Source organism: Chenopodium album, chromosome 2 (assembly GCF_948465745.1).
Source record: "Chenopodium album chromosome 2, dcCheAlbu1.1, whole genome shotgun sequence".
In the NCBI taxonomy this organism is placed as follows: domain Eukaryota; kingdom Viridiplantae; phylum Streptophyta; class Magnoliopsida; order Caryophyllales; family Amaranthaceae; genus Chenopodium; species Chenopodium album.
Window position 1 is genome coordinate 36,782,687 of NC_137835.1, and position 24,992 is coordinate 36,807,678.

The 24,992-nt window shown below is 41.0% G+C and overlaps 2 protein-coding genes across 2 annotated transcripts; both read left to right on the forward strand.

Annotated features, from left to right (window-relative positions):
• The first annotated feature begins 3,174 nt into the window (after positions 1-3,174).
• On the forward strand, positions 3,175-4,067 carry LOC145571575 (uncharacterized). Its single transcript, XM_081630610.1, has 3 exons — positions 3,175-3,477; positions 3,589-3,790; positions 3,892-4,067. The coding sequence occupies exons 1-3, from the start codon at positions 3,175-3,177 to the stop codon at positions 4,065-4,067; spliced, it is 681 nt and encodes a 226-aa protein (XP_081486736.1).
• Positions 4,068-5,497: 1,430 nt separating this feature from the next.
• Positions 5,498-21,020, forward strand: LOC145571592 (DEAD-box ATP-dependent RNA helicase 51-like). The gene is made up of 5 exons (XM_081630630.1): positions 5,498-5,941; positions 19,078-19,149; positions 19,246-19,314; positions 19,409-19,561; positions 20,628-21,020. Exons 1-5 carry the CDS (start codon positions 5,498-5,500, stop codon positions 21,018-21,020), a joined length of 1,131 nt encoding a protein of 376 aa, XP_081486756.1.
• The last annotated feature ends 3,972 nt before the right edge of the window (positions 21,021-24,992 follow it).

The window sequence follows — 24,992 nt, forward strand, 5'->3', positions numbered from 1 at the left end:
GTGTCAAGCAAATATCCTCACAAGAATTGACGGCCTTTCAGGCCTAATTACCAAGGAAGCCACAAAACGGGGTAGCCCAAATCCCTATGTCATCAAACCCTAGGGTAGGGCACATCTTTTTAGGACCCTATAAATAGGGAGATTCCCCCATTTATTGGGGCAACGTCTTAATCATTACATCATTTATTTCTCTCTAAAACAGAGAACACCTGATCTCGGAATTCGAGAAGATACTTACTTTCCACGCGTTTTACTCTAAATACGTACTAACTTAATCTTCGGAGGCGGATCTCCGAACATCCGGAGCTCCGTTCTTTTGCAGGTACTGGTGGCTTCGTTGGATCCTGTCTTCGAGTAGTAACTCTCCCAAGGGACACAAAAACACCCAAAACAGGTGTTTTCTCTGATGTGAGAGAATGTAGGGTTATCGTAATAATTGAAGGTATCCCCAAAATGGGGAAATATCCCTATCTATAGGGTCATTGGTAATTGTGCCCGTTCTTCAGTCACTTTGACCTAATTCTAATGGGTTGCGCCATAATGCGGCTTTCTCGGGATTTAGGCCCTAAAGGCCCTCTTTACTCTTGAACTCTAGGAGCGCCACGTGTCAAATAAGGATAGGTCAGCTTTGGCCTTATCCTAAGCTGATAAGTGTCATATACTGGTTGGACCACATGGCATGGGTAGTTTTTACCAAAAGCACCAAGTACTGCAAATTAATCATGCTCTAAAGTGGTAAAAAATTGCAGAAGCATACAACAAAAAAACGAATGCATAATCACAATTAATATGCTATTAAGATTCAAGGTTTAAAAGATTTAAAATTTTTCGTCAAAACGAAAAATCTCTCGAAACAGGCATTTATGGGCAGTATTTAGTGTATAGGATAGCTCCCGTTGAACTATCGCCCAGCCCCCAGGGTGCGCACTCACTGCCGAGAAAGCAATTAAGGAGGGCTCATCAGCCCGGTGGAGTCAGCCCGCAGGGCTGACCAGGCTAAACTCTCCACAAAGGAGATGGTACGCCTATAAATAGAGGGTAAAGTACAACGGAAAAGAGGTTAGACACTCAAGTTATTATACTTTCTACATCTCTCTAAGTACACTTTCTCTCTCTAAACACTCTCTAACTTAAGCTTCGGAGGGGGGTTCCTCGAGCCACCCATGAGGGCAGTTTACGTGTGCTGCCTTGTGTAGGTTGTTGACGGGACCCAACTCACCCAGCAGAACCCTTGTATACATACCTAGAACAATTGGCGCTAGAAGGAGGGGAAGGATCATCTAACCTGAGGTTCACCAACTAAGCTAGGGAATAGTTAACTAACCACCATGGCTGGAGAAGAAACTATACCGACACCCATGTCCAAAGCTAATGAGACCAACCAAACACCACAAAAAACACCCTCAGTAACCCTCGATCCAAAACTATCCACCGGAAATCCCAAATCGACCATCTCTCATAAATCCAACCCATCGGATCGACATCGGCTGCAGCTAAAGCGGCGTCGAAACCAGTCGATCCGGCAGGATCCAGTTCCATTTTCAAATACGGAATGCCGTTAAAAGGCGCAAACAATGAACTCATTGTTTCAGCACCTGTAACCTAGAAACCGCAACCCATAAATATGCCAGCCATCCTGCAGAACCTCTCTAAGCGCAGTAAGGAGCAGCTAGCAGCAATGACGGCGGTCCTTACCAATATGGGTAAGGGGGCGAATTCGTCACCGACAACGGCAATTGCGGAGCCCGCAACTAAGAAGCTCGCTTCCTCAGCCCTCACCCTTGAGAAAAAGGAGCTCATTCAGCTGAGGAAGAGGGTATTGGAGTTGGAAGCTCGTAATCTAAATCGAGAATGGAGCGTGGAGGAAATAACTTCGGCTCAGGTCAGCCCGAAGAAGCGGGTCCTCCGCAGCAGGTCGCCAACTTAGACCGGGGACCCAGCCCAGAGAGAGACTAACGAGCGCAAATCAAGGTTGTTCCAGATGATTCTCCAATTTGCCGGGAGATTCTGGAAGAACCAATGGAGAAGGTAAAGATGCCGAGCTGCAGATACAACGGAACCACAACACCCAAAAGCCACATACTATGACGGACTCAGTCTGGTGTAAGGCGTTCCCACCGACCCTAGAGGAGTGGTATGGAGCTATTCCCAAATGTTCCGTATACTCGTATAACCAGCTGAAGAGAATGTTCATGGAGCATTTCATAACCCTGGTAGACCGAACTAAAATGAAAACCGAGATGATGTCATTAGTTCAAGGGAAAGATGAGCCCCTGAGGGAGTTTATCACCAGATTCAATAAAGAGGCAACAACCATCCCAAATATGAGTTAAGAAGTAGCATTATTAGCAATGCAGAGTGGCTTACTATCAGGCTCACCATTCAGAGCGTATATGGGGCGTAAGAGCCTCAAAACACTTGCTGAAGCGCTAGGTAAAGCGCACGAGTTCATCAAAGCAGACAAGACTGACATATCAATGCTGAGTAGGAAGGAACCAAGTGACTCAGTTCAACGGGCAGAGGTCACCCGGGCAGAGAACACACCCGGGGCTGACCAGTCGAGCAGGGCCGAGCAAAGTCGCAGAGAAGCAGATAGATCAGTGGGGGTGAGAAGGTCAAACCCAAAGAGAGGACCAAGGCCTGGGAGGTTCGACCAATATACCCCACTAAGGTTTCATATATTCAGCGTGAATAAAGCTGGTGATAAGTGACAGAGACCCCCAAGGATGGTTAATAGGAACCGTGATACCAGCAAGTGGTGTGACTTCCACAGAGACCATGGCCACACCACTAAGGAATGCACACACTTGAGGGATAACATAGAAGATTTAGTTAAGAGAGGGTACCTGAATCAGTTTAAGCAGCGCGATGACCCTCCTAGAAGGAAGGACGAGGATAGAAGGCCGCGCTGACCGCAGATGAGGTCATAGGGGTCCCGCTGGAGACGGAGACAAAGATGGCAAGCCAAAAGGTAGGGTATATGTGATTAGTGGGGGTCCAGTGCATGGAGCAACAGTTAATAGAGCACGGGCTGACCTACTGGCGATGATACATCAGATAAACAACAATAAGAAGCGTAGATGGCCACCTCTTCCCCCGCAGCCACGAGCCATGTTTGACGAGTTTGACTAGAAGGGCATAATTTACCCTCATGATGACCCATTGGTAGTGATAATGAGAATTGCAAACTGGGAAGTGGATAGGATATTGATAGATGGAGGCGGCTCAGCTAACATCATATACATCAGCGCGTTCAACGAGTTGAAGTTGGACAAGAAGGATTTGAAGAGGGTGAGTTACGAAGTCACCGGGTTTAATGGATCAGGGTTAACCCCGGAAGGCATAATCGAGCTCTCAGTCCGGGAGGGAGAGAGATCAGGAAGGCGTGATGTTCGAGCAGAATTCCTTGTGATAAACTCTCCTTCACCGTACAATGTAATCATGGGAAGACCACTCATCCACAAGATAGGCGGAGTGGTATCCACCTATCACCTTGCCATGACCTACACAACTTATGAGGGACGGTCAGCAAAGCTCAGGGGAAGCCAGAAAATAGCTTAACAATGTTACATAACTGCCCTAAAGCAGCCGGAAAAAACCAGACAGCAGCCTGGCTTAAAGAGAAGGCCCCCTAAGCAGGCTGAGAGGAAGTCAAGGAAAAGGAAGCGTGAAGAATATCACAGGGAAAAGGATAAACAGAAGTTAGCAATAGAAAACTTCGAGCCTGCAAAAGAGGAGATGGCTAGACCACTTCCCAGTGGGGAGCATGTCACAGTCGAGCTCACAGAAGGTGACCCCTCGAGAATAGTGAAAATTGGGAAAGACACGGAGTAGGGGTACACCTCATAGAGCTGCTGAGGAAGAACAAGGATATTTTCGCATTTTCCGCAGATGAGATGCCCGGAACTTACCCTGCGGTCATGGTACACAAGCTGAATGTGAAGGAGGGTATTAAGCCAGTTAGGCAGAAAAAGCGAAGCTTCTTCACGGAGAAAAATCAAGCAATCCAGGAGAAGGTGAAGAAACTCTTGGAGGCAGGATTCATTGAACCTTGTGAATACCCATAGTGGTTAGCCAACGTGTTCATGGTGAATAAAGCAAATGGCCAATGTAGAATGTGTGTTGATTTCACAGATCTCAATAAGGCATGCCCAAAAGATTGTTACCCGCGGCCACAGATCGATCAGCTGGTAGACTCAACCAGCGGGCATGCCTTACTAAGCTTCATGTATGCCTTCTCATGGTACCATCAAATCAGCCTTCATGAACCAGATCGGCAAAAAACCGCATTCATCACCGAAGGGGGAGTGTACAATTACATAGCTATGCCCTTCAGGCGGAAGAATGCTGGGGCAACCTTTCAGAAGGCAATGGATAGAGTATTCCTACATCAGAAGGGTAGAAATGTTGAACTATACATTGACGACTCAATTGATAAGAGCGTCACGAAGGTAGGGTACATCATGGATCTGGAAGAAACATTTGCCACCCTGAACAAGTATAAAATCAAACTCAACCCGAAGAAATGCGTCTTTGGAGTGAGCTCAGGAAAGTTCTTAGGTTTTCTGATCAGTGAGAGAGGGATAGACGCAAATCCAGAAAAGGTCGAAGCAGTCCTAAGCCTGGCTGAGCCTAAGTGCATCAAGGATATCATGCGGTTGATGGGCAGAATGGCCGCGCTGACCAGGTTCATCAGCAAGTTAGCGAATAAGGCTCTACCGTTCTATCAGCTACTGAAAGGAAACAGAGAATTGAAGTAGGGAGCCAAATAAAAAGAAGCCTTTGAGGGTATTAAGGAGCATCTGACTAAGCTCCCAACAATGATCAGCCCGGAGCTGGGGGAAAAGTTGCAACTGTACATCTCTGCGTCAATACAGACAATCGCAGCCGTTCTGCTGGTGGAAAGACAAAAGCAGTAGAGGCCAATATACTTCGTGAGCCATGTACTGACTAAAGCAGAACAACGGTACCCATTGGTAGAGAAGCTGGCCTTCACAGTGGTCACCACAACAAGGAAACTAAAACCATATTTTGACGCGCATGTAATACAAATCCTCACAAATCACCCACTGGAAAAAGAGTTACAGAAAATAGATGCATTAGGCAGACTCCTAAAGTGGGCAATTGAACTTTTTGAGTACGAATTTGAGGTCAAACCTAGGGCAGCCATCAAGGCAGAAGCTTTAGCGGACTTCATAGTGGAAGCCTCCTACGAGAAAAAGAGGATTATATTGGGGTCTGGAAGGTGGAAGTAGATAGATTCTCATCCCAAACGGGAAGTGGAGCAGGAGTCATAATAACTTCTCCAGAAGGAAATGTATTCGAGTACGCCATAAAGTTCAAGTTCAAAGCATCAAACAACGAAGCAGAGTACGAAGCAGCGCTGGCAGGCCTGCGTATGAGCATCGCATAGGGATCCCGCAAAGTGCATCTACAAACTGATTCTCAGCTCGTCGCAAGCCAATTACAGGGAGCGTACGAGATTAGAAAAGCCGTCATGCTGAAATATGTAACTAAAGTAAAGGAGCTGGCAGCTCAGCTAATCCACTTTCAGATAGACTTAGTTCCCAGAGCAGGAATTTCGCAGGCTGACGCTTTATCTAAGTTAGCCAGTTCCACATTACAGAGCCTCACAAGGGCAGTGATGGTTGAAGTCCTAGAGGAAAGTAGTATTACCGAAAAGGAGCAGGTAAACTGCATTGGACAGCAGAGGGCTTGGTTTTCAGACATTCGGCCGTACAAAGTTCATGGCTCGCTGCCCAATGACGAAGTACAAGCTAAGAAGGTGAAGAAGGACGCCAATTGGTATGTGGTGATGAATGGGGAGCTCAACAAGAAATGCTTCTTAAAACCACTGCTGAGGTGCATGCCAGAGTGGGAGCAGGAAGGCATTATGGAAGAAGCCCACTTAGGAATATGCGCTAATCACATTCGTAGAAAGGCACTGGGAGTAGAAGTCCTCAGAAGGGGGCATACTGACCAACTCTCACGCAAGGCGCGCTAGCATATGTAAAAAAATGCGACAAGTGTCAAAAGTATTCACCAGTTATAAAGTAACTAGCAAATGATCTAACTTCAATCCTCTGCCCGATCCCTTTTGCTCATTGGGGAATGGACATATTAGGACCTTTCACCACTGGGTCAGCGGGCAGGAAGTATCTCATCGTGGCAAAAGATTACTTTACAAAGTGGATAGAAGCTGAACCCACTAAGTACATAAAGGCAGTCCAAGTAAGGACATTCATATGGAAAACCATCATCACAAGATTCGGTGTGCCTCACTAGTAGAAAAATGTACATTTGCATCGCCATATTTGCGTCACTCATTCTAAAGAATGAAGCAAATGTTTATCTTTACCATCCTTTTAAGTTATTTGCGTCGCATATTATTCAAGAAGTGACGCAAAAGTCAAGTGTATTTCAGCTTTCTATCATTTGCGTCGCTCTTATTTATTGAAGCGATGCAATTAATAATCTTATTTGCGTCACTCATTTGTTAACAAGCGACGCAAATAAGTGAGTGAGTAAATTGCGTAACTCTTTTACTAAATGAGCGACGCATATGAGCTGTGTATAACATTATAGATTTTGTTATTTGCATCTCATTTTTATAATTAAGTGACGCAAATAACTCTTTTGGCTTTAGGTTATTTTGCGTTTTTTGACCTTAGCTTTTCACGGACGCCTACATTTCACTAAATAAAAAGAAAAAAAACAAGAGTTCTTCAATTCCAGTGAATTTCTACAGCAAAACACCCACAAATTCGTCCTTGAAATCCAACAAATTCGGCCAAAAAACTGCGATTCCCCAGCAAATTCAACATCCAAAATCGCAATCAAGTTGAAGACCCATAATCGGCAGCAAATCTGAGCAATTTCGAGCAAAAATTTAGACCGAAAACCCTAAGAAATTCGAACCCTTAAACCCAGAAAAATTGATTGTTTCCGACCAAAAATTCCCCATTTTGAGCAAAAAATCAACTCAAAACCATACGAATTCAAACCCTAGAAACCCCAAAAAATTCAATTTCGGTCTTCAAGTTCGCTGGGAATGACTGAAATTGTTTAATTTGTGAATTATGACTGAAATTACAGCAAAAAATAGAAACCCCACTCAAAAATTTCAGTCATAAATAGAAATTGTTCGAATTTCAGTCAAAAAATTACAGCAACAATAATTGAAGTTCGATTTCGGCTTGAAATTGTTGAATTTGTGAAGTCAATTTCACCTAAGGTAAGATTGCTTCTATTTATGTTCAATCTTTTCATGGTAGATAGAATGTAGCATTTAACTTGAACAATGACTTAGTTTAATTTCAGGTTTAGTGTTAGTTCATTAGTTAGAAAATATATGGCAGATTTTAGTTGAATATATAACTGGTTGCATCTTTGAGCTGCTGATTTTTGAGCTGCTGGTTTGCAATATATGTATTCAACTAACTTTTTTTTTACAGATATAGTGACAATGTGCTTGTGATGCATGACTGGAGAAAAATAATATTCATGTCATTTTATGCCTATTGCCTCTTTGATATTAAGGAAATTTGGAAAATATGATAGTTTGTGGTTCTTGTAGCATTTTGGAAGATGGAAAGCTGGTGCTTTATAAACAAATGTTTACCTTTCATAAATTTAATGGTTACGATATACAAAGCCTAAGGGCTAATTATGAGCGTCAAATATACTCTCTATTATCGAGTTTAAGAATACGTGACAAAATAACATTTTGATATGTGTTTTAAATGTTAACTTTAATACTAATAATTTTACTTTACTCTTTCATAGGTAGCTACTAATATAATTTGGAAGTGTATGTAATCCAAAAGTAAATTTCTTTTGTTTTGCAAGTTATTGTATTCATTTAGTATGAACAGCTGATATGAACAGTTGATATGATTGAGCTTGAATTTTATTGTGCTCTAGATGGATTATCTTCTTTTGTGATGTTTAGGGCCTTTTGATGCCGGATTTCTAGCTTGTGGTTCTTGGAATCGTATATGTTATTTTTGGGAATATTTCAAGCGTTAACCCCCTAGCTTGAACCCCACTGTTATCATACACTAAAGTACGGTGACGTCCAAAGGGAAAGAAGATAGAGCAAAAGAGTCGCCAACAAGTTTTTTAAGGAACTTGTAAACCGTTCACGAGGTGAAGGTTACACCCCTTAACGATCCAAGAGATCGTCAACTCCATAAAGTCTTGAACCAAATAGGGTTCGGGGATGAAGGTAAAAATCCAACCTAAAAGAGATTGAACCTGCCCTAATAATAGGCCTCTTCTTTATTCAGATCGTATTCATGTGCGCTTTCTGACTAACATACAAAAAATAGAATTAACCATAAACCTGTTTATTTATGTTGGTTGAGTATAATGCACAAATAAATCTTTTATTGGCGATCACTTGAATTATAATCAAATTAACCCTAACAAGATTATTAATATTTTATTAAGCGTGATTACAAGTACAAATTCCCTTTAAACATGCGTAAAAGGCGTGATCAAGCAATAAAAATATATATCAAGCAACATAATAAATAATCATTATAATAATAATAATCATAATAATAATCATAATAAAAACAATTATAAAAATAATCATGTTAAAGAACAATAATAATAGCAAGATCCTAGGCATGATACTAACAAGATTAATAACAAACCCTAGCATGTCACTAAACATTAAAAATCAAAGCTTTAACCCTAACATGATACTAACATGAATATTAGGAAAGAAAATAGGAAGCATTGCAGGAATCATAATTGATATAAGCAAATCACCCTAAATATCATACTAAAGAAAGCATCCTAACATGATACTAGAAACATCCTAAACATGATACTAGGAATCAAAATAATAACCTAAGCATGATTTCTATATAAAAATATAAATAAAACAATTAAAGCACTTACTTGGATGCCTCGTACCTCTTTCTAATAACAAAATACACACGTTAGTAAATTCAAGGAAAATAATAATTAAAGCAATTAAATTAAATAATTGAAAGAGAGATTTGGGACCAAACCCTCAGAAATTAAACCTTTCACGTCTAGGGCGAAGGCAACTTCGAATATGGCTAAGTGTTTCTAGATCTAATGAATGCGGAATTTTTATATTTGAGAGAAGCTAGTTTAGAAAAAAGAGAGAGAGAGAGAGTAATCAAGAAAATCTTGATGAGAATTGGTGAATTAGTGAATTGTAGATGAATGAAAATTGGTTATCGAAAACGGGTTTTTTAGCACGTTATTTATAAAGAAAATCAGCCAAAAAGATAAAATATCAAAACAGAGTTCTGGCGCAGATAAAATCTGATTAGCGCCAACGCTGGCTATTGGCGTCGCCAGACGCCAACTTTAGCACCAGGCGCCAATGCTAGCGCCAGGCGCCAAGCGTAGCGCCAGCCGCTACAGCTGGCGTTTGGCGCTGATCTAGAAATTCACGCGTTTTTCTTAAAATCAGATAGAAATTGCGGTACAGGAGGATAAAATCGTATTTTACCTCAAAAATGCTCTTTGATTCTAATTAAAACTCTAAAAAGTCAACAAAAGTCAATTTATCAATGCTAATTGAATTAGGAATGAAAAGAACCTTCTAGAAGAATCTAGAAGACTAAAACCATTCCTAATTGCATTAGGAATGATAAATCTATATTAGGCCCTCCTCTAGATCATTGGGCCGTATATAAGGCTCAAAACAAGCCCAGTTCAGTAAATTGGCCATAACTTTCTCAATATTCATCGGAATTGGCCTTATAATATATCGTTGGAAAGCTCTTGTCAAGCCCCATCCAACTACACCATATCATGGACCAACCAAACTGGATTGGCTGTTTTCTTAAAATAAGTTTTCAAAAACAGAGAGAAGAGAAAAGAAATTAAAACTATCCGCAACACTAAACTTTCCACACTTTCACTTCATTCGATTATGATTCGACGCGAAAGATACTCATCACTAGGTTTGGTTTTGGGGAGACACAAATGGGTGTCTACAGAAGCCCCCACTTTGACTGAGTTTGGAGAAACGCGAGTTTCGAAAACAAAAGTCAAAGTATCGGTAGGGACGGAGCATGATTCGGAACGTTCTGCGATCCTAAACCACTCTTGTGATGCCGATACCTGCAAAACTAGCGTTAGTTAAACAGATAAAAGAGTTAAGAGACGCGTATCTTGCACCGTCGAGCACACGTCTCTGAAAGTAACCGATTTGCTGCCGCATTATTGTTGTTTTGATGACCTCCTGCCAAGAGAATGCCATCCCGCTTGAAAACCGCTACGCTTGTAACTGCTTCCAATATTGAAGATTGCTTCGCTTGAAACGATCCTCTTCCGCTTTGATAATATTCCACGTCCAAAGGAATACTATCGAAGATTGCTTCGCTTGAAACAATCCCCTTTCGCTTTATGACCATCTTCCACGTCTAAGGGAACATGATCGAAGACAACTTCGCTTGAAATCACCTTCAGTTATTTGTGACAACTCTACACAATCTATGGAACTTCATTTTTCTGTTTCGATGTTCACTCGTCTCTGAATAAAGAGCTTCTTTTTTTTCGGATATGTTCGCGCGCCTCAGAACAAAAAGCTTCTTTTTTGGATATATCCACGCGTCTCTGAACAATAGAGCTTCTTTATTATTTTTTTTTTAATATGAACTTCTGAATGATGTGTCCACGCGTCTCTGAACAAAAGATCTTGAAAATAGGATGCCCACGCGTCTCTGAGCAAAGAGCTTGATGGAAATGTTCACGCGTCTCTGAACAAAAGAGCTTTGATGATAGGATGCCCACGTGTCTCTGGAGCAAAAGAGCTTTGATAATATGTCCACGCGTCTTTGAACAAAGAGCTTGAAAGAAATGTTCACTCGTCTCTAAACAATAGAGCTTGAATGAAATGTCCACGCGTCTCTGAACAAAAGAGCTTTGATTGATATGTCCACGCGTCTCTGAACAAAAGAGCTTTAATGATATGTCCACGCGTCTCTGAACAAAAGAGCTTTAAATGATATGCCCACACGTCTCTGAGCAAAAGAGCTTGAAAAAAAATGTCCACGCGTCTCTAAACAAAAGAGCTTCGATGCTTGAATGTTTGTTGCGATAATATTCCGAAGAAAAATTTCCGAAGACCAACGCTTGCCGATCTCTAAAGATCGCTTGAACTTTGCTTCCGCTAAAACCAGTATGTCGGTGTCTCCGTGATGAGCCAATTCTTAGGCGCTTTAAACAAAGTGAGACGATCTTTCATCAGGTCGATCACTTATTGTGATTGTAATCAAACTGACTACTTAATCATGTTAAATTTCTTATAGGGGCTAACTGGCATACCAAGGAACCCAAAATTGTTGTATGAGGTCGAAATCACCCTTCTGAGAGGCTTTGAGCTCTGTCGCTGCTGAAATATCTCTGGCGCCAAGAATTTACTCTGTCACCAGACGCTGAGATCTAGCGCCAAGCGCTGAAATCCATTTCCAAACGCTAGATATTTTCGTCTGACGTTGGAGTAGGGTCTTCCCTATTCTGCTCCACCTGCATTTATTTTTTGACTATAGAACTTTTCTAATATCTTTAATTATCTTAGGGTTGACCTAAGGTTTAACGTCGCTTGACTCATTGACTTGACATGACTCAAGGTATAAACTTGACTCGCAGTGATTGACTCGAGGTTGACTCGACTCGAAGTGAAATGACACGTGTGACTCTTGACCCGTGTGTGCATTGTATTATGATTGTGCGACTCGAAAATGCAAAAAAGAAAAAATTTTCCGTCATTTTTGTGGAGGGTACCGACTTTCTCCCAAAAAAGAAAGACGCGAAAAAGAATCGAAGTGAAGTTTTTGAAGGTGCATGTTGAATGAGCTTAGACAAATGTTGTTTCTCACAGTACAAGGATTGTAACATCTTAAACTATCCTAGTTGAATTGATAATGAAAGTATTTAGGTAACTTAGGCACGGAGGCTAAGCACTTCATACTTCGATATGCAATGATGATTATGAGTAATGTTGGGCATTTTGACAAGGCATGCTTCAACGTCGTGTTTAAGATTTCATGACAAAGGGTTCCTAAGGGAAGTATATTTGGTTATGTATCTGCGATGTGTGTGATAGTGACACTAAAGTTAGGCCGCAAAGGCTAAGTGTGTGGGAAAATATATTATTTTTAGAAGAGTCAAATAATGGTGACTCTCAGGCAAGGTAAACTAATGATATAGGGATCAAGCCCCCAAGTCTAGCTCTACATGGATAGGGATGAGCATAGGAGATCCCTTGATATGATCATGGTGTAAGTGTATGAATTTGAATATGAATGCATTTTTATTACGGCCGCACCTCGATGTAAGGTTGCCTACGTATCCGTTAGGAATCAGGCCGAACGTAGCTCTAGCCGAACCTCGAACAAGTGTGTGTATACCTCAAAAAGGTCTTTTAAGAGGTTGTAACGTGGTTAGGCTAAAGGTTGAAGAAGAAAGGGATAAAGGCTCAAGACCCTAGATAAGCCCCCAAGGTGTGCGACCACGCTTTTGAAATCTTTATATTTTTATGCTTGAGTTTCTACTCTTTTTTAGCTCTTTTTTTTTTTTTTTTTTTTTTTGCTTTATTCATTTCTGCTCTCTTCTTTTTTTTCTTTTGCATTTTGTATTTTTATAAGTGTGGGCAATCCCGATCATGCGGTCTATCACTCACTTGGCATTCATGTTTCTCAGGCACGGTACCGAGCACTCGACAGAGACGCAATCTGAGACGTGTTCATATCAAAGACATGTTTATGTCAATGACATTGGAACACTTGCCCTTTTGTACACTTGTATTTATTTTTTTTATTTTTGTTTATTTTTGCTATTTTAATTTTTTGAATTCACTCAAGCCTTTTTGAAATTGCATAAGTTACACACCATCCCATCCCAAGGTTAGGTAGATATGGGTTGAAAAAATGAAGGGTCTATTGTTAGACGAGGCTCAAAGTGGTTTACCAAAAAAAGGATGTAAAATTGAAGGGTGAAAGGTAATATGATGTGGCTACAAGGGGTGCCTCAAATCATTGGTATACCTTGTGCTTAGTTCGACATGGATTTTTTTTTTTTGTTTTTTTTTTTTTTTTGCAATATGATGAAATGATCATATTTAAGAGAATAAATGCTCATTTTATTAAAAAGGGGAAAAGAAAGAATCTATAAAATTAATCTAAAGGAAAAGAAAGGTGCCTATGCTAGACTTATTGGGGAAAGGGTAAATAAAGAAAAAAAAAAAAGATGTCATGAAATCTCGTCGTTGAAGCTCGCCTCTTGTCTTGTGTTGTTTGCTTAATCATCACTCGCTCTTCTTGTTAACTGGAGGTATGGGAAGCTTGTTATTATCAATCAAATGTTGGATAGCCTCCTTTAGCTTCTAACAGCTCTCAGTAGCATGACCCCTACCTTGATGGTACTTGCAGCGCACATTTGGATTCCAACTAGGCAACCTATTCTCAAGCCGGGGATCTTGAAGAGGTATAATAGGAGTAATGAGTCCCTTGGCATGGAGTCGATTGAAAGCATCATCGTATCTAATTTCGATAGGGGTAAAATCCCTTTTTTGTTGCTTTCTAAATCCTAAGATCTCATTAAGGTTGAAAGTACCAACACTGTTGCTAGAGTAGGTGTTTTCGGAAGAAGAAGGATAGTCGTTCTTTTTCCCTTTACAACCACTGTTATTATCGTTATTAATCTTGGCCTTCTTGTCGCGCGGAGGAACATGAAGGAGATTACAATCAATGAATTCTTGAACACGATCCTTGAGGGCGAGACACTTTTTAGCAGTGTGACCACGACCTTTATGGTATCGACAATAGGAATTAAGATCCCAATTGGGAAAACGTTTTTCATGTGGAAGGTCTTCACTGGGACCAATGGAGTGAATATGGCCTTGATCGTGAAGACAGTCAAAAGCTTCGTTGTGAGTCATTCCTATTGGCGTGTATTCTTCAATGGTCCGTTTTGCCTGTGGCTTAGGAGCATTGAGTTCTTCATTAAGCCCTTGGCGAGGATTTTGTTCGATGGCCATCACCCGATTTTCTAATCCTTCTACCACATTCAAGAGCATGGCAACGACATCTTGCAATTTTTGAACGTCCTCTTTTAGACTTGACGAGTCTTCCCTGGTATTATCTAAGAAAAGACTTTCATCCTCCTCAATCATGGCCACTTCATCGAGAGAGGTTCTATAAGTTGTCTCGATCATGGGCTCTCCTACAGGTGTGATAAGAAGTGATGGATCGAAGGATGCTTGGTCATCTTCGATGGCTAGAATCTCGGAAGTTTCATTGTTATCGATCAGATCTTGAATAGCTTCTTTGAGTTTCCAACACTCCTCAGTGTCGTGACCCTTTCCTTGGTGATATTTGCAGTGCTTATTGGGGTCCCACTTGGGTGGCCTGGCCTCTAGAACTGGATCTTTGATAGGCCCTATGGGCATGACTAGTTCTTTGTGGTGTAGCTTCTCGAAAGTCGTTTCATAACTCATACGAAGTGGAGTGAACACCCTTTTTGACCTTTGGATTCGTGATTTAGAGGCATTCGTGGCATGTACCTCATTAATGGGAGAGGAAGAAGAAGGTTGGTCGTTCTTCTTTCCTCTCGCACTATTATCTTTCAGAAGGTCATCTTCAATGTCAATGCCTATATTATTGACAGCCTTGAAAGTATTCAAGTTGTGTTGGTACTTTAAGTGCTTTGAATACTTCCCTTGGAGATTCTTGATAAACATCCTCACGGATTCTTTTTCGGTAGGAGCCTTGACCATATTAGCAGAAGTTTCCCTCCATTTATTGAAGAAAGACGTGAACCCTTCGTTTTCTTTTTGTTTTAACATCTCAAGTTGTCTATGGTCCGTCTCGTCTTAGATGTTGCACTTATATCTATCTATAAAGCTTTTGTTATCGACTCCCAAGAAGAGGTTTTTTCTTTGTCAAGGGAAAAGAACCATTGCTGGCAAACGGTCTCGAGAGATAGTGGGAACAGGGAGGGGAAAACCTTCTTATCGATACTTTTAATGCTCATTATAGTTTCAAAAGCTCTTAGATGGAAGTAAGGGTTATCTGTTGCCTTGAATTTAGGGATGTCAGTGGCGTTAAACTTATGCGGAAGAAGTTCCTTGTCCAGCGAGACCCCTTGTGAACTAATGCCCTGAATTTTATAGTCACTAGATAGCTTGCTCAAGCTTTCTTGCATGAGGTTCATTTGTTGTTGCTTCATCGGTCGTCAATTTTGAGGGTTAAAGCCTTTAACACCTCAGTCACGTCATTCAATTGACTCCAAAGTTCATTGACCTCTTCTTGACTTGCCATTATCTTTTTAGCCTTCCTCCTTTGACGAACTGGTTTATAAAAAATTAAGACTTGAATAAAGAGGTTGTCCTTGATTAATCGCCCTTCTCTCCTCGACCAAGTACTGTAGAAAAAGAATTTGGGGATATTTATTGTTAATTGTTTGACTCAAACTTTATTCAACATGCAATGGATGGAGGAAGTGAAGAAAGATTGGAATAGAATGCGAATAAAAATGATATAGATGGAGGGATATGAAGAATTAGGAGTGGAATGTACCCCCCAACTCAAATGACGGAAAGACCGACTTATGCATGAGCCTAGAACATGGTCATGGTGACATATACTCGAAGTGTGTGCTAAGACTAGTGAGTGTAGGTGACATGTTAAGACTCATGTCATGACCATGTGGCTAGACTATGTGACTAGACTCAATTAATGACTCGACAGAGTATTATTGATAGCGAAATTTAACCGAATTAATCAGCAAACTGGTTAATTAGACACTAGGTGATGACTCGATCAATAATCCTAACTGTCGGCAAAACGACAAGACTGGCGTCGCACTGTGTAGTGTAGCGCCAGACGACAGAGCTGTCGCCAGGTGCCACACTCCACAGAGTGGCGCTACAGTCCAGACTTTGGCGCCAATGCTGGAGCTTCAATCTGGGACTGTTTTCGCTGTTATTAATCAACAGGGGTACGCCTAAAGTCGTACTAGGTCAATTCTGATTAAAATATTAGACTTTATTTACTCAAATTAATTAATCAATTAATTAATTAGGCAAAGTTATTTAAGTCATTAATTTATTAAATCTCAACACAAGTCAAACAAACGATTAAAAAATCATAGTATATGCACAACAAATAATGCACAATTCGTCAAGTAGGCACAATATGATGCAATGAGTTTGCAACCTAACCATGGCTCTAGTTCTCTAAAGTTCGGGATATGGTTTAGTCAATAGAGGGTCCATGGTACACCGCGCAGAAGCCTAACCGTGAAGGGTTGGCGCGAGTGGATGGGACACCGTGAATTTAGAAAAACTCGCTTCCATGGTTTGGTGAATTCAACATTCTCGGATGTACCCTTTGTTGCTCAGAGCGTTCAATCAGGTAGATGGAGCATGAATTCCCAGAGGGTTATGTCCATATGTAGAACACATATGGGTTTCAGAAAAGTGAGAAAAACTCAATCAGGAAGTAGGATCGAGCAAACAATACGAAAAACTAGTCGAAATTAGAACGCATATTTCTGGCTCGGTATTCGAAGAATTTGGCGCCAGCACACAGAGGTTGGCGCCAGGTTTTAGCTGTAGCGCCTGGCGACAAGCCTATTGCCTGCCACTATAGTTAAATGTCTGGCGCCAATACTCTGGTTGCTGACGCTAATTCCTACATGCCTCATCAGCTTTCTGTCCTCGATAAAATTTTCCAGTTTCGCGCAGTGTTATTTCGGTCCTAGTTGTGAAAGATATTTCTCAAATTTCCTACAAGTAAAATCCTATGTTTTTAACTCATTACGGATGGTCTTTCCAATGAGATCTTTTTTATTCATATGACAATAATGTTAATCAAAATTACGCACATGAAATACTTAGAACGTTTCGAGTCTCATCCACTCATTCTAAATCATTCCCGAAACAAATTCAGAAATTAAAATAGAAATCCTCCCCAGTGGAGTCGCCAAATTGTAGGGAATATTTCAAGCGTTAACCCCCTAGCTTGAACCCCGCTGTGATCATACACTAAATTACGGTGGCATCCAAAGGGAAAGAAGATAGAGCAAAAGAGTCGCCAACAAGTTTTTTAAGGAACTTGTAAACCGTTCACGAGGTGAAGGTTACACCCCTTAACGATCCAAGAGATCGTCAAATCCATAAGGTCTTGAACCAAATAGGGTTCGGGGATGAAGGTACAAATCCAACCTAAAAGAGATTGAACCTGCCCTAATAATAGGCCTCTACTATATTCAGATCGTATTCATGTGCGCTTTCTGACTAACATACAATCAATAGGATTAACTCTAAACCTATTGATTTATGTTGGTTGAATATGATGCACAAATAAATCTATTATTGGCGATCACTTGAATTATAATCAAATTAACCCTAACAAGATTATTTATATTTTATTAAGCGTGATTACAAGTACAAATTCCCTTTAAACATGCATAAAAGGCATGATCAAGCAATAAAAATATATATCAAGGAACATAATAAATAATCATAATAATAATAATAATAATCATAATAATCATAATCAAAACAATAATAAAAATAATCATATTAAAGAACAATAATAATAGCAAGATCCTAGGCATGATACTAACAAGATAAATAACAAACCCTAGCATGTCACTAAACATTAAAAATCAAAGCTTTAACCCTAACATGATACTAACATGAATATTAGGAAAGAAAATAGGAAGCATTGCAGGAATCATAATTGATATAAGCAAATCACCCTAAATATCATACTAAAGAAAGCATCCTTACATGATACTAGAAACATCCTAAACATGATACTAGGAATCAAAATAATAACCTAAGCATGATTTCTATATCAAAATATCAATAAAACAATTAAAGCACTTACTTGGATGCCTCGTACCTCTTTCTAATAACAAAATACACACGTTAGTAACTTCAAGGAAAATAATAATTAAAGCAATTAAATTATATAATTGAAATAGAGATTTGGGACCAAACCCTCAGAAATTAAACCTTTCACGTCCAGGACGAAGGAAACTTCGAATATGGCTAGGTGTTTCTAGATCTAATGAATGCGCAATTTTTATATTTGAGAGAAGCTAGTTTAGAAAAAAAAGAGAGAGAGAGAGAGTAATCAAGAAAATCTTGATGAGAATTGGTGAATTAGTGAATTTTAGATGAATGAAAATTGGTTATCAAAAACGGAGTTTTTAGCACGTTATTTATAAAGAAAATCTGCCAAAAAGATAAAATATCAAAACAGAGTTCTGGCGCAGATAAAATCTGATTAGCGCCAACGCTGGCTATTGGCGCCGCCAGACGCCAACTTTAGCACCAGGCGCCAATGCTAGCGCCAGGCGCCAAGCGTAGCGCCAGCCGCTACAGCTGGCGTTTGGCGCTGATCTAGAAATTCACGCGTTTTTCTTAAAATCAGATAGAAATTGCGGTACAGGAGGATAAAATCGTATTTTACCTCAAAAATGCTCTTTGATTCTAATTAAAACTCTAAAAAGTCAACAAAAGTCAATTTATCAATGCTAATTGAATTAGGAATGAAAAGAACCTTCTAGAAGAATCCAAATACACTACTATTGGACCCATATCATGGACCAACCAAACTGGATTTGCTGTTTTTCTTAAAATAAGTTTTCAAAAACAAAGAGAAGAGAAAAGAAATTAAAACTTTCCACAACACTAGACTTTCCACACTTTCACTTCATTCGATTATGATTCGACGCGAAAGGTACTCATCACTGGGTTTGGTTTTGGGGAGACACAAATCGGTGTCTACAATTATTCCAAATTTTATGCTCTTTTATGTCTTTGTCAAGGCCAAGAAGTTTCTGAAATAATTATTCGATTGAAAATTTTATGGCATACAGGAACGGCAAACATCTCTTTTTTCAGCCACCCAAACTCAAAAGGTAGCTGTCAATTTCTTGTAATTTCTACCGTATTTCTGCTCAAGAAAGGGGGCAGGTTTAGGGGAGAGTGGGCGATGGGATACTGAGTAGAATTGTCTATTATGTGTATATGTGCTGAGTTAGTGATATAATAATCTTGGTATGTAGGTGGAGGACCTTGCACGCTTGTCATTCAAGTCTAGTCCTATCTACATTGATGTTGACGAAGGGAGGACTAAGGTAAGTGAAAACTGTAAATTGATGGTTCCATTATTTGTACCTGTCATCCTTGATTCTTATATGATGAAAAAACTTATCCAATGCTGGTTATCATAGGTTACAAATGAAGGACTACAGCAGGGCTATTGTGTTATTCCTAGTGAAAAGAAATATCCTTCTCTATTCGTTTCTGAAGAAGAATCTGACTAAGAAAGTTATGGTTTTCTTTTCTTCCTGCAAGTCAGTAAAATTCCATTAGAAACTCTTCAAATATATTCAGATTGACTGCTTTGATTATTATGGGAAACAAAAGCAGAACAAGAGAATTACAACATTTGACGACTTCAGCAAAGCAGAAAAAGGCATACTTTTTTGCACTGATGTTGCTGCTCGTGGACTTTATATTCCTAGTGTTGTTAGTGTCTTATATGCTGTTAGTGTAATATCAACAGAGTACAGGTTTGGCAGCAAGTTAGCAAAGGCATCACAAGCACATTGTCAATATACGAAATACTTGAACATCACCATAGCAGTGAGGATCTTATTCAGGTATGAGTTGTCAAATATTTCATTTTTGTTTGATAAATACAATTTGATGTTAGCTACAATCTTGAATTAAAACTTTCCTCTTGTATATTTGTTGTGTTAATAGGATTTTTCAAGAACTACACCGTACACCGAGGAGGAGATAAATGGGATTCGAGATATTTGGGCAGAGTATTTTATATGTAATGTTGAACTTTAGATTTACACTTAGCGCATGTTGGACTCTTGTTTTGGATTATAGGCTTGACATGAGTGATTTTGGTTAATTGGTGTTGGGATGATGAGTATAATGTCTATGATATTGAGATGTAAATTATTGGACAGGTTGTTAATATAATGTCGTCATTCCCAATTTTATGGGTAGGCCAAAATACAAAGGAGACTCTGCCGAAATTTACATTTGCATTCAATAATATTGCATTTTAATTTCAATTATTAGCGTTAGCATATTACTTTATACCACTATCAAGGAAAACAAGTACTACAAACATATACAAGAAATTATTATAATTTAAAAAAAAAATTCACCTCATTTGCGTCACTCATTAAACAAACAAGTGACGCAAATAAAGCAATTTTGTATTTGTCTAGTCAGTCATTTGCGCCACTCTTATATAAATAAGTGACGCAAATAACAAACAAGAAGTTGATCAAACCATCTATTAGCGTCGCTCCTTTATAAAGGAGTGACGCAAATAAGAGTTATTTACGTCGCTCCTTTATAAAGGACCGACGCAAATAACTCTTATTTGCATCACTCCTTTATAAAGGAGCGACGCAAATGACTCTTATTTGCGTCGCGCTTAGGAGCGACGCAAATGACTTTTAAATCATTTGCGTCGTGAGCAGTTGCGTTGCTCATAGAAGCGACGCAAATACACTATAAATGAGCGAAGCAAATGAGCCTTTTTCTACTAGTGCCGCAGTGCATAGTCTTTGATCATGGATGTCAGTTCGACTGTGACACCATCAAGGACTACCTGGAAGACATGGGCAGCAAGTATGCAAGTTCCTCAGTCTGCCATCTGCAGAGTAATGGCCAGGCACAAGCAGCAAACAAGCTGATCCTAACAGCCTTGCAAAGGAAGCTGGAGGAATACAAAGGCCTATGGGCAGACCTAGTCCCAGAGGTCCTATGGGAAAACAGAACCACTGAGAAGGAGTCCACTGGTAAAAGCCCTTTCACTCCTGCCTATGGGGATAATGCAGTCGTCCCAATGGAAGTGCAAATTTCCAAGCTGAGGATACAACACTATGAGCAACAAGGAAACAAAAAGCGCATGCTGGAAGAGCTAGATTTCCTGCCAGAAGTAAGGCTAAAAGCAGCTCTCAAGCTGGCAGCCTAGAAGAGCAGGATGTCAAAAGCTTTTAACAAGAGGGTCAAGCATAGAGAGCTCCTCCCCGGAGATTTAGTCCTTAGAAGGACAATAGCAGTGGGAAGAGGAAATCAGCATGGAAAGTTGTCAGCGAACTGGGAAGGCCCTTTCATCATTCACGAGCAAGTTGGACCAGAAGCATTCCTCCTTGCAGATCAAGAAGGTCAGGTCTTAAGAAACAGTTTCAATGCCGATGTGTTAAAGAAATATTTTGTTTAAATAGCCTGAAAAAACAAATGTAGTTGTTTCAAGTTTGATAAACCTTTATTCAGTTCATGTTGTGTTAATTAAGGCATTTGAGCCATTTTTATGCAATAAAATACAAGCCTCTGCGTGAGGAGTATGTTGCGTAAATCTGTTTAATATGTTATGCCCTAGCATCATATGCTAACATGCAGAAGTCAAACAAGAACAATTATAAAGTGTTAGAGGCAAGAAGCACTCTAGCACAAAGTGGCAAAGTATAGTTAAAACGACAAGTTAAAGCATCCCTCCCTAAAACTTCACCTCACCTACTTAAAGCAAAACAGGGCACCACCTCGGGGACGCCTGAGGGAGAGGCCAGGCACGTTCAGCTTGAGTAGGAGAGAAAAGGGGAAACGAAGAAGATGAGCTACATGGGCAACACTAAGGTTCTCTTAGTCCCACTTAGCCCACCTCTTTGAGGGGGAGAGGAAAGGAGGAGACAGACATACAGTAAGCCCTTACAAAAAGAAGTAAGCAGGCACAAAATGACAAGTCGCAGCATAAACAAGCTGAACGACAGAAATAAGTCACAGCAAAACAAGCTGAATGACATAAAAGGAGAAGGTAAAAAAGCTAATCGACACAAATAAGTCTCAGCAGGGCAGATTAAATAACGCACAATCGAATAAACTAATCAGCATGCAAACCAATCTCTACAAAAATCAAGTAGAGTACATAGTGTACAAGCATCCAAAGCAAACAAGACAGGAGGAGCAAAGCTCACCAAGGCTCCTGTTAAGCACAGTAGGGAGAAGGAGAGCAAAAGAGCCCTGAGCAACCAAATCAAGAAATCAGTGAAGCATCAACCTACGAGGTTTCACCGAATACAACAAAGAGACTGTGGTGCTAAGGTCTAGGTACTTCTACACTTTGGCCCAGCAGCAATTCCGGACAAATACGCAGACTATGAAATAATCAGCAGGTAAAATGACAGAAGCATTCAGCAAGATAAATCATCATAGTTACAAAGCTGAACCCCTACCCACCAAGGCAGAGTAAACATCCAACAAGTTAATTACGACATATGCAACACTGAGCCCTCGTCCACCAAGACAAGGAAACACTCAGCGAATATAGTTAGAAAAATATAAAGTAAAGTCAAGCTGGACAAGTCCAGCAACAAAAGATAAAATGTTTAGCAGAAACATAGAGAAATATAATCTTTGGTGGCTATACACCCCAAAGATAGCAACAAAAACTACTTGGTTACTACATATCTGGGTGAGGGGAACTAAGAAGAACCACTTGAGTAGGAGGGTGACAGCCGCCATAGCCTTTATTGGCCACCAGCCAAAGACTCCACTCCAATAGCCGCAGCAACATCAGGGCAGAGAGGATCCTCCAAGTTCAGAACATCGTGGTTAGGAACCTTGCAGCTAATAACACGAGGATGATTAGCAGGGAAATCAAATGCGCCAGCCTCTCCCGCAACCTCAACCTTAGCCCAAAAAGCGTTGAAGCTAGCCTGCTGCTCCTCACCCTCACCATATAAGCTGCTTACGCACCGAGTTGCAGCCTCCCATCCACCATCATGGCGATTAGCCAGCAACTTAGCAAAAGCAGGGGAGAGCACGAAGGCTTTGAGTGCCTCTTTCTTGGCAGCTTCCAGCTCAACAGTGTGCGCAGCTCGCAAGTCTGCAACCTCTGCCTCCAACGTTTGCACCCTAGCTTGAGAGGTCTTCAGTTGCTCTTCGCAGCCCTTCAACTTGGTCTTTGTGAGCTAAAATTCTTCCAACTGGAGCTGCAGGGCGTCTGCCCTCTCCCTCAGTGGAGTCACCTTACTGGGCATAGCATCCCTTTCAGCCTGAGTTTGTTGAACCTCCAAATTCTTCTAAGAGAGAGCTATGCCCTGATTCTGATACTTCTTCTCCACTAACAGTAGAGCATTGGATAAATCTCCCACAGACATAACAAGCTTCAAGAAAGGCCGAGGGAAGGAGGAGTGAGCCAAAGAAAAGGTTAACTAAAAATAAAAGTAAAACAAGACAGTAACAACAGAGTAAGCAGAGAAGAAAAGAAAAACTAAAATGAAAAAGAGAAAGACTAAAAGCAGAAACTAACCTTCTGCAGGTCATGGAAGGTCGTAGAAGCTGGGAGGCTGATTGAGCTGCGCGTAGAATCAGCAGGAAGACGAACCCCTTGAGTCAAGCAGTACCCCAAAGTACCACCTTTCTGAGGATCATCCACAAACAAAGACTCATCACCCCTCACATTCATCAGGGGCCGAAAGGGAGCATTCTCAGCTCTAGCAGGGCAGAGTATTGCGCGGAGATGGACATCAACGGGAACCTCAGAAAACTCAATAGCTCCAGTAGGGCAGAAAGTTCCTCCAGTAGAAAGTGAGGTAGCAGACAGAGGGTTCTCAAAAGCATCATTCAAGAATTGGTGAACACAATAGTTAAGTTCACTGGAATTCTGGGTGTCCACCCCCCCTCCATCAGCTCACATTCCGGGCGAAGGTCATAATTTGCAAGAACATTCTACGTTTGCGCGCGCGTGAACCAACCGAACAAAGAAGGAAAGGATGCTGATGTGTCTTAATTCTGCCCTTTATTCGAGTAGTTTTTGTAATCAATTTCTTTGATTTGAATTTGATGAAGTGAAGACATTCCCACCTGGAAGCCCGGTGTTGGCGGATGCAGAAGCAAGAGGATCAGGACCAGGAGAGGTGCGAGCCTTTTTCGCTTCCAGCTCATCTCCAGCGGGGGAAGAGGACACTAGATCGTCCTCCAAGTAGATAATTGGACGATCCTATTGGTGAGAACCCCCTGCCCGGGAAAGCCCACCCCTTGACGCACTTCGAAGCCGCCCTCTCAGCCCGTAGGGACTAGGCGGAAATCTAGGAAGCTCCATGACAGTCTCGTCAGGGAGCTGAAAGTCAGTGGCTGCAGCAGAAGGAACATCAGTATCCTTCGCAGCAATAGCATCATTAACAAAAAAAGGAAATAGCAGAACATGCTCAGCAGAAGAAATGGGTTTCTCACCCACTGCAGCGGTCTCAACCCCCTTAGTGGGAAGCTGGAGAACACTATCAGCAAAATCATCGGTAGTAGCCTTTGGATCATCGGTAGCTTGATTACGTTGTCTTTTGGCAGCAGAAGTCTGAGGTGCCACCTGGCCGGAAGCCGCGACAGACTGCTTCTCAGGGGAAACATTAGGCGCCACTAACGCCTCAGATTCTGAAGCCACCCTTCGAGGAGTAGGCCAAGTCTCACGTCTACTCCCAACAATAGAGGACGAAGGCTCAGCCTCAACGCAGCTGGACCTAGTACGCTCACCAGTAGCTACTATGCCAACGACAGCCCCGCAGCTCAGCAGGAGCTAGACGCACTTCACCCTTCAGAGAGCCCGTAAACACCTCCAGTGTGTCAAAGAGCTGAGGAGGATCCTCAAGGGTAGCAGTTAAAGGGTTTTTCCAATTATCAGCCAGCCCAAGCATACGTTTGTCCAACTTATCATAGCCTGAAAAGTAAAAGGGCAGAAAAGTCAAGTAAGGAACAAAAAAAAAAGAAAAAAGAAGAGGAAGAAAAAGAAAGGACAGAAGGTTGAAAACTTACCAGACTCATGCGTACGGCACAAACGCATAGCAGAGTGTTGCTTGTTTCCCACAATATATATTGAGTTAGGCAACCAAATCTTGGGGAACTTAGAGTCACCAGTCCCCGCTCCTTGCAGAGCCTCAAAAGCCTCTATATC

What these genes read in the sequence shown, in the direction of transcription:
- LOC145571592 (XM_081630630.1), top strand. Translation starts at nt 5,498, where the DNA reads ATGCTGAAATATGTAACTAAAGTAAAGGAGCTGGCAGCTCAGCTAATC. An exon ending in CTAATCACATTCGTAGAAAG is followed by an intron (nt 5,942 to 19,077) that starts GCACTGGGAGTA and finishes CTTGGTATGTAG; the next exon opens with GTGGAGGACCTTGCACGCTT. An exon ending in TTGTTAGTGTCTTATATGCT is followed by an intron (nt 19,562 to 20,627) that starts GTTAGTGTAATA and finishes CATGGATGTCAG; the next exon opens with TTCGACTGTGACACCATCAA.
- LOC145571575 (XM_081630610.1), top strand. Translation starts at nt 3,175, where the DNA reads ATGAGAATTGCAAACTGGGAAGTGGATAGGATATTGATAGATGGAGGC. An exon ending in TCCACAAGATAGGCGGAGTG is followed by an intron (nt 3,478 to 3,588) that starts GTATCCACCTAT and finishes GCCCTAAAGCAG; the next exon opens with CCGGAAAAAACCAGACAGCA. An exon ending in CACAGTCGAGCTCACAGAAG is followed by an intron (nt 3,791 to 3,891) that starts GTGACCCCTCGA and finishes CATTTTCCGCAG; the next exon opens with ATGAGATGCCCGGAACTTAC.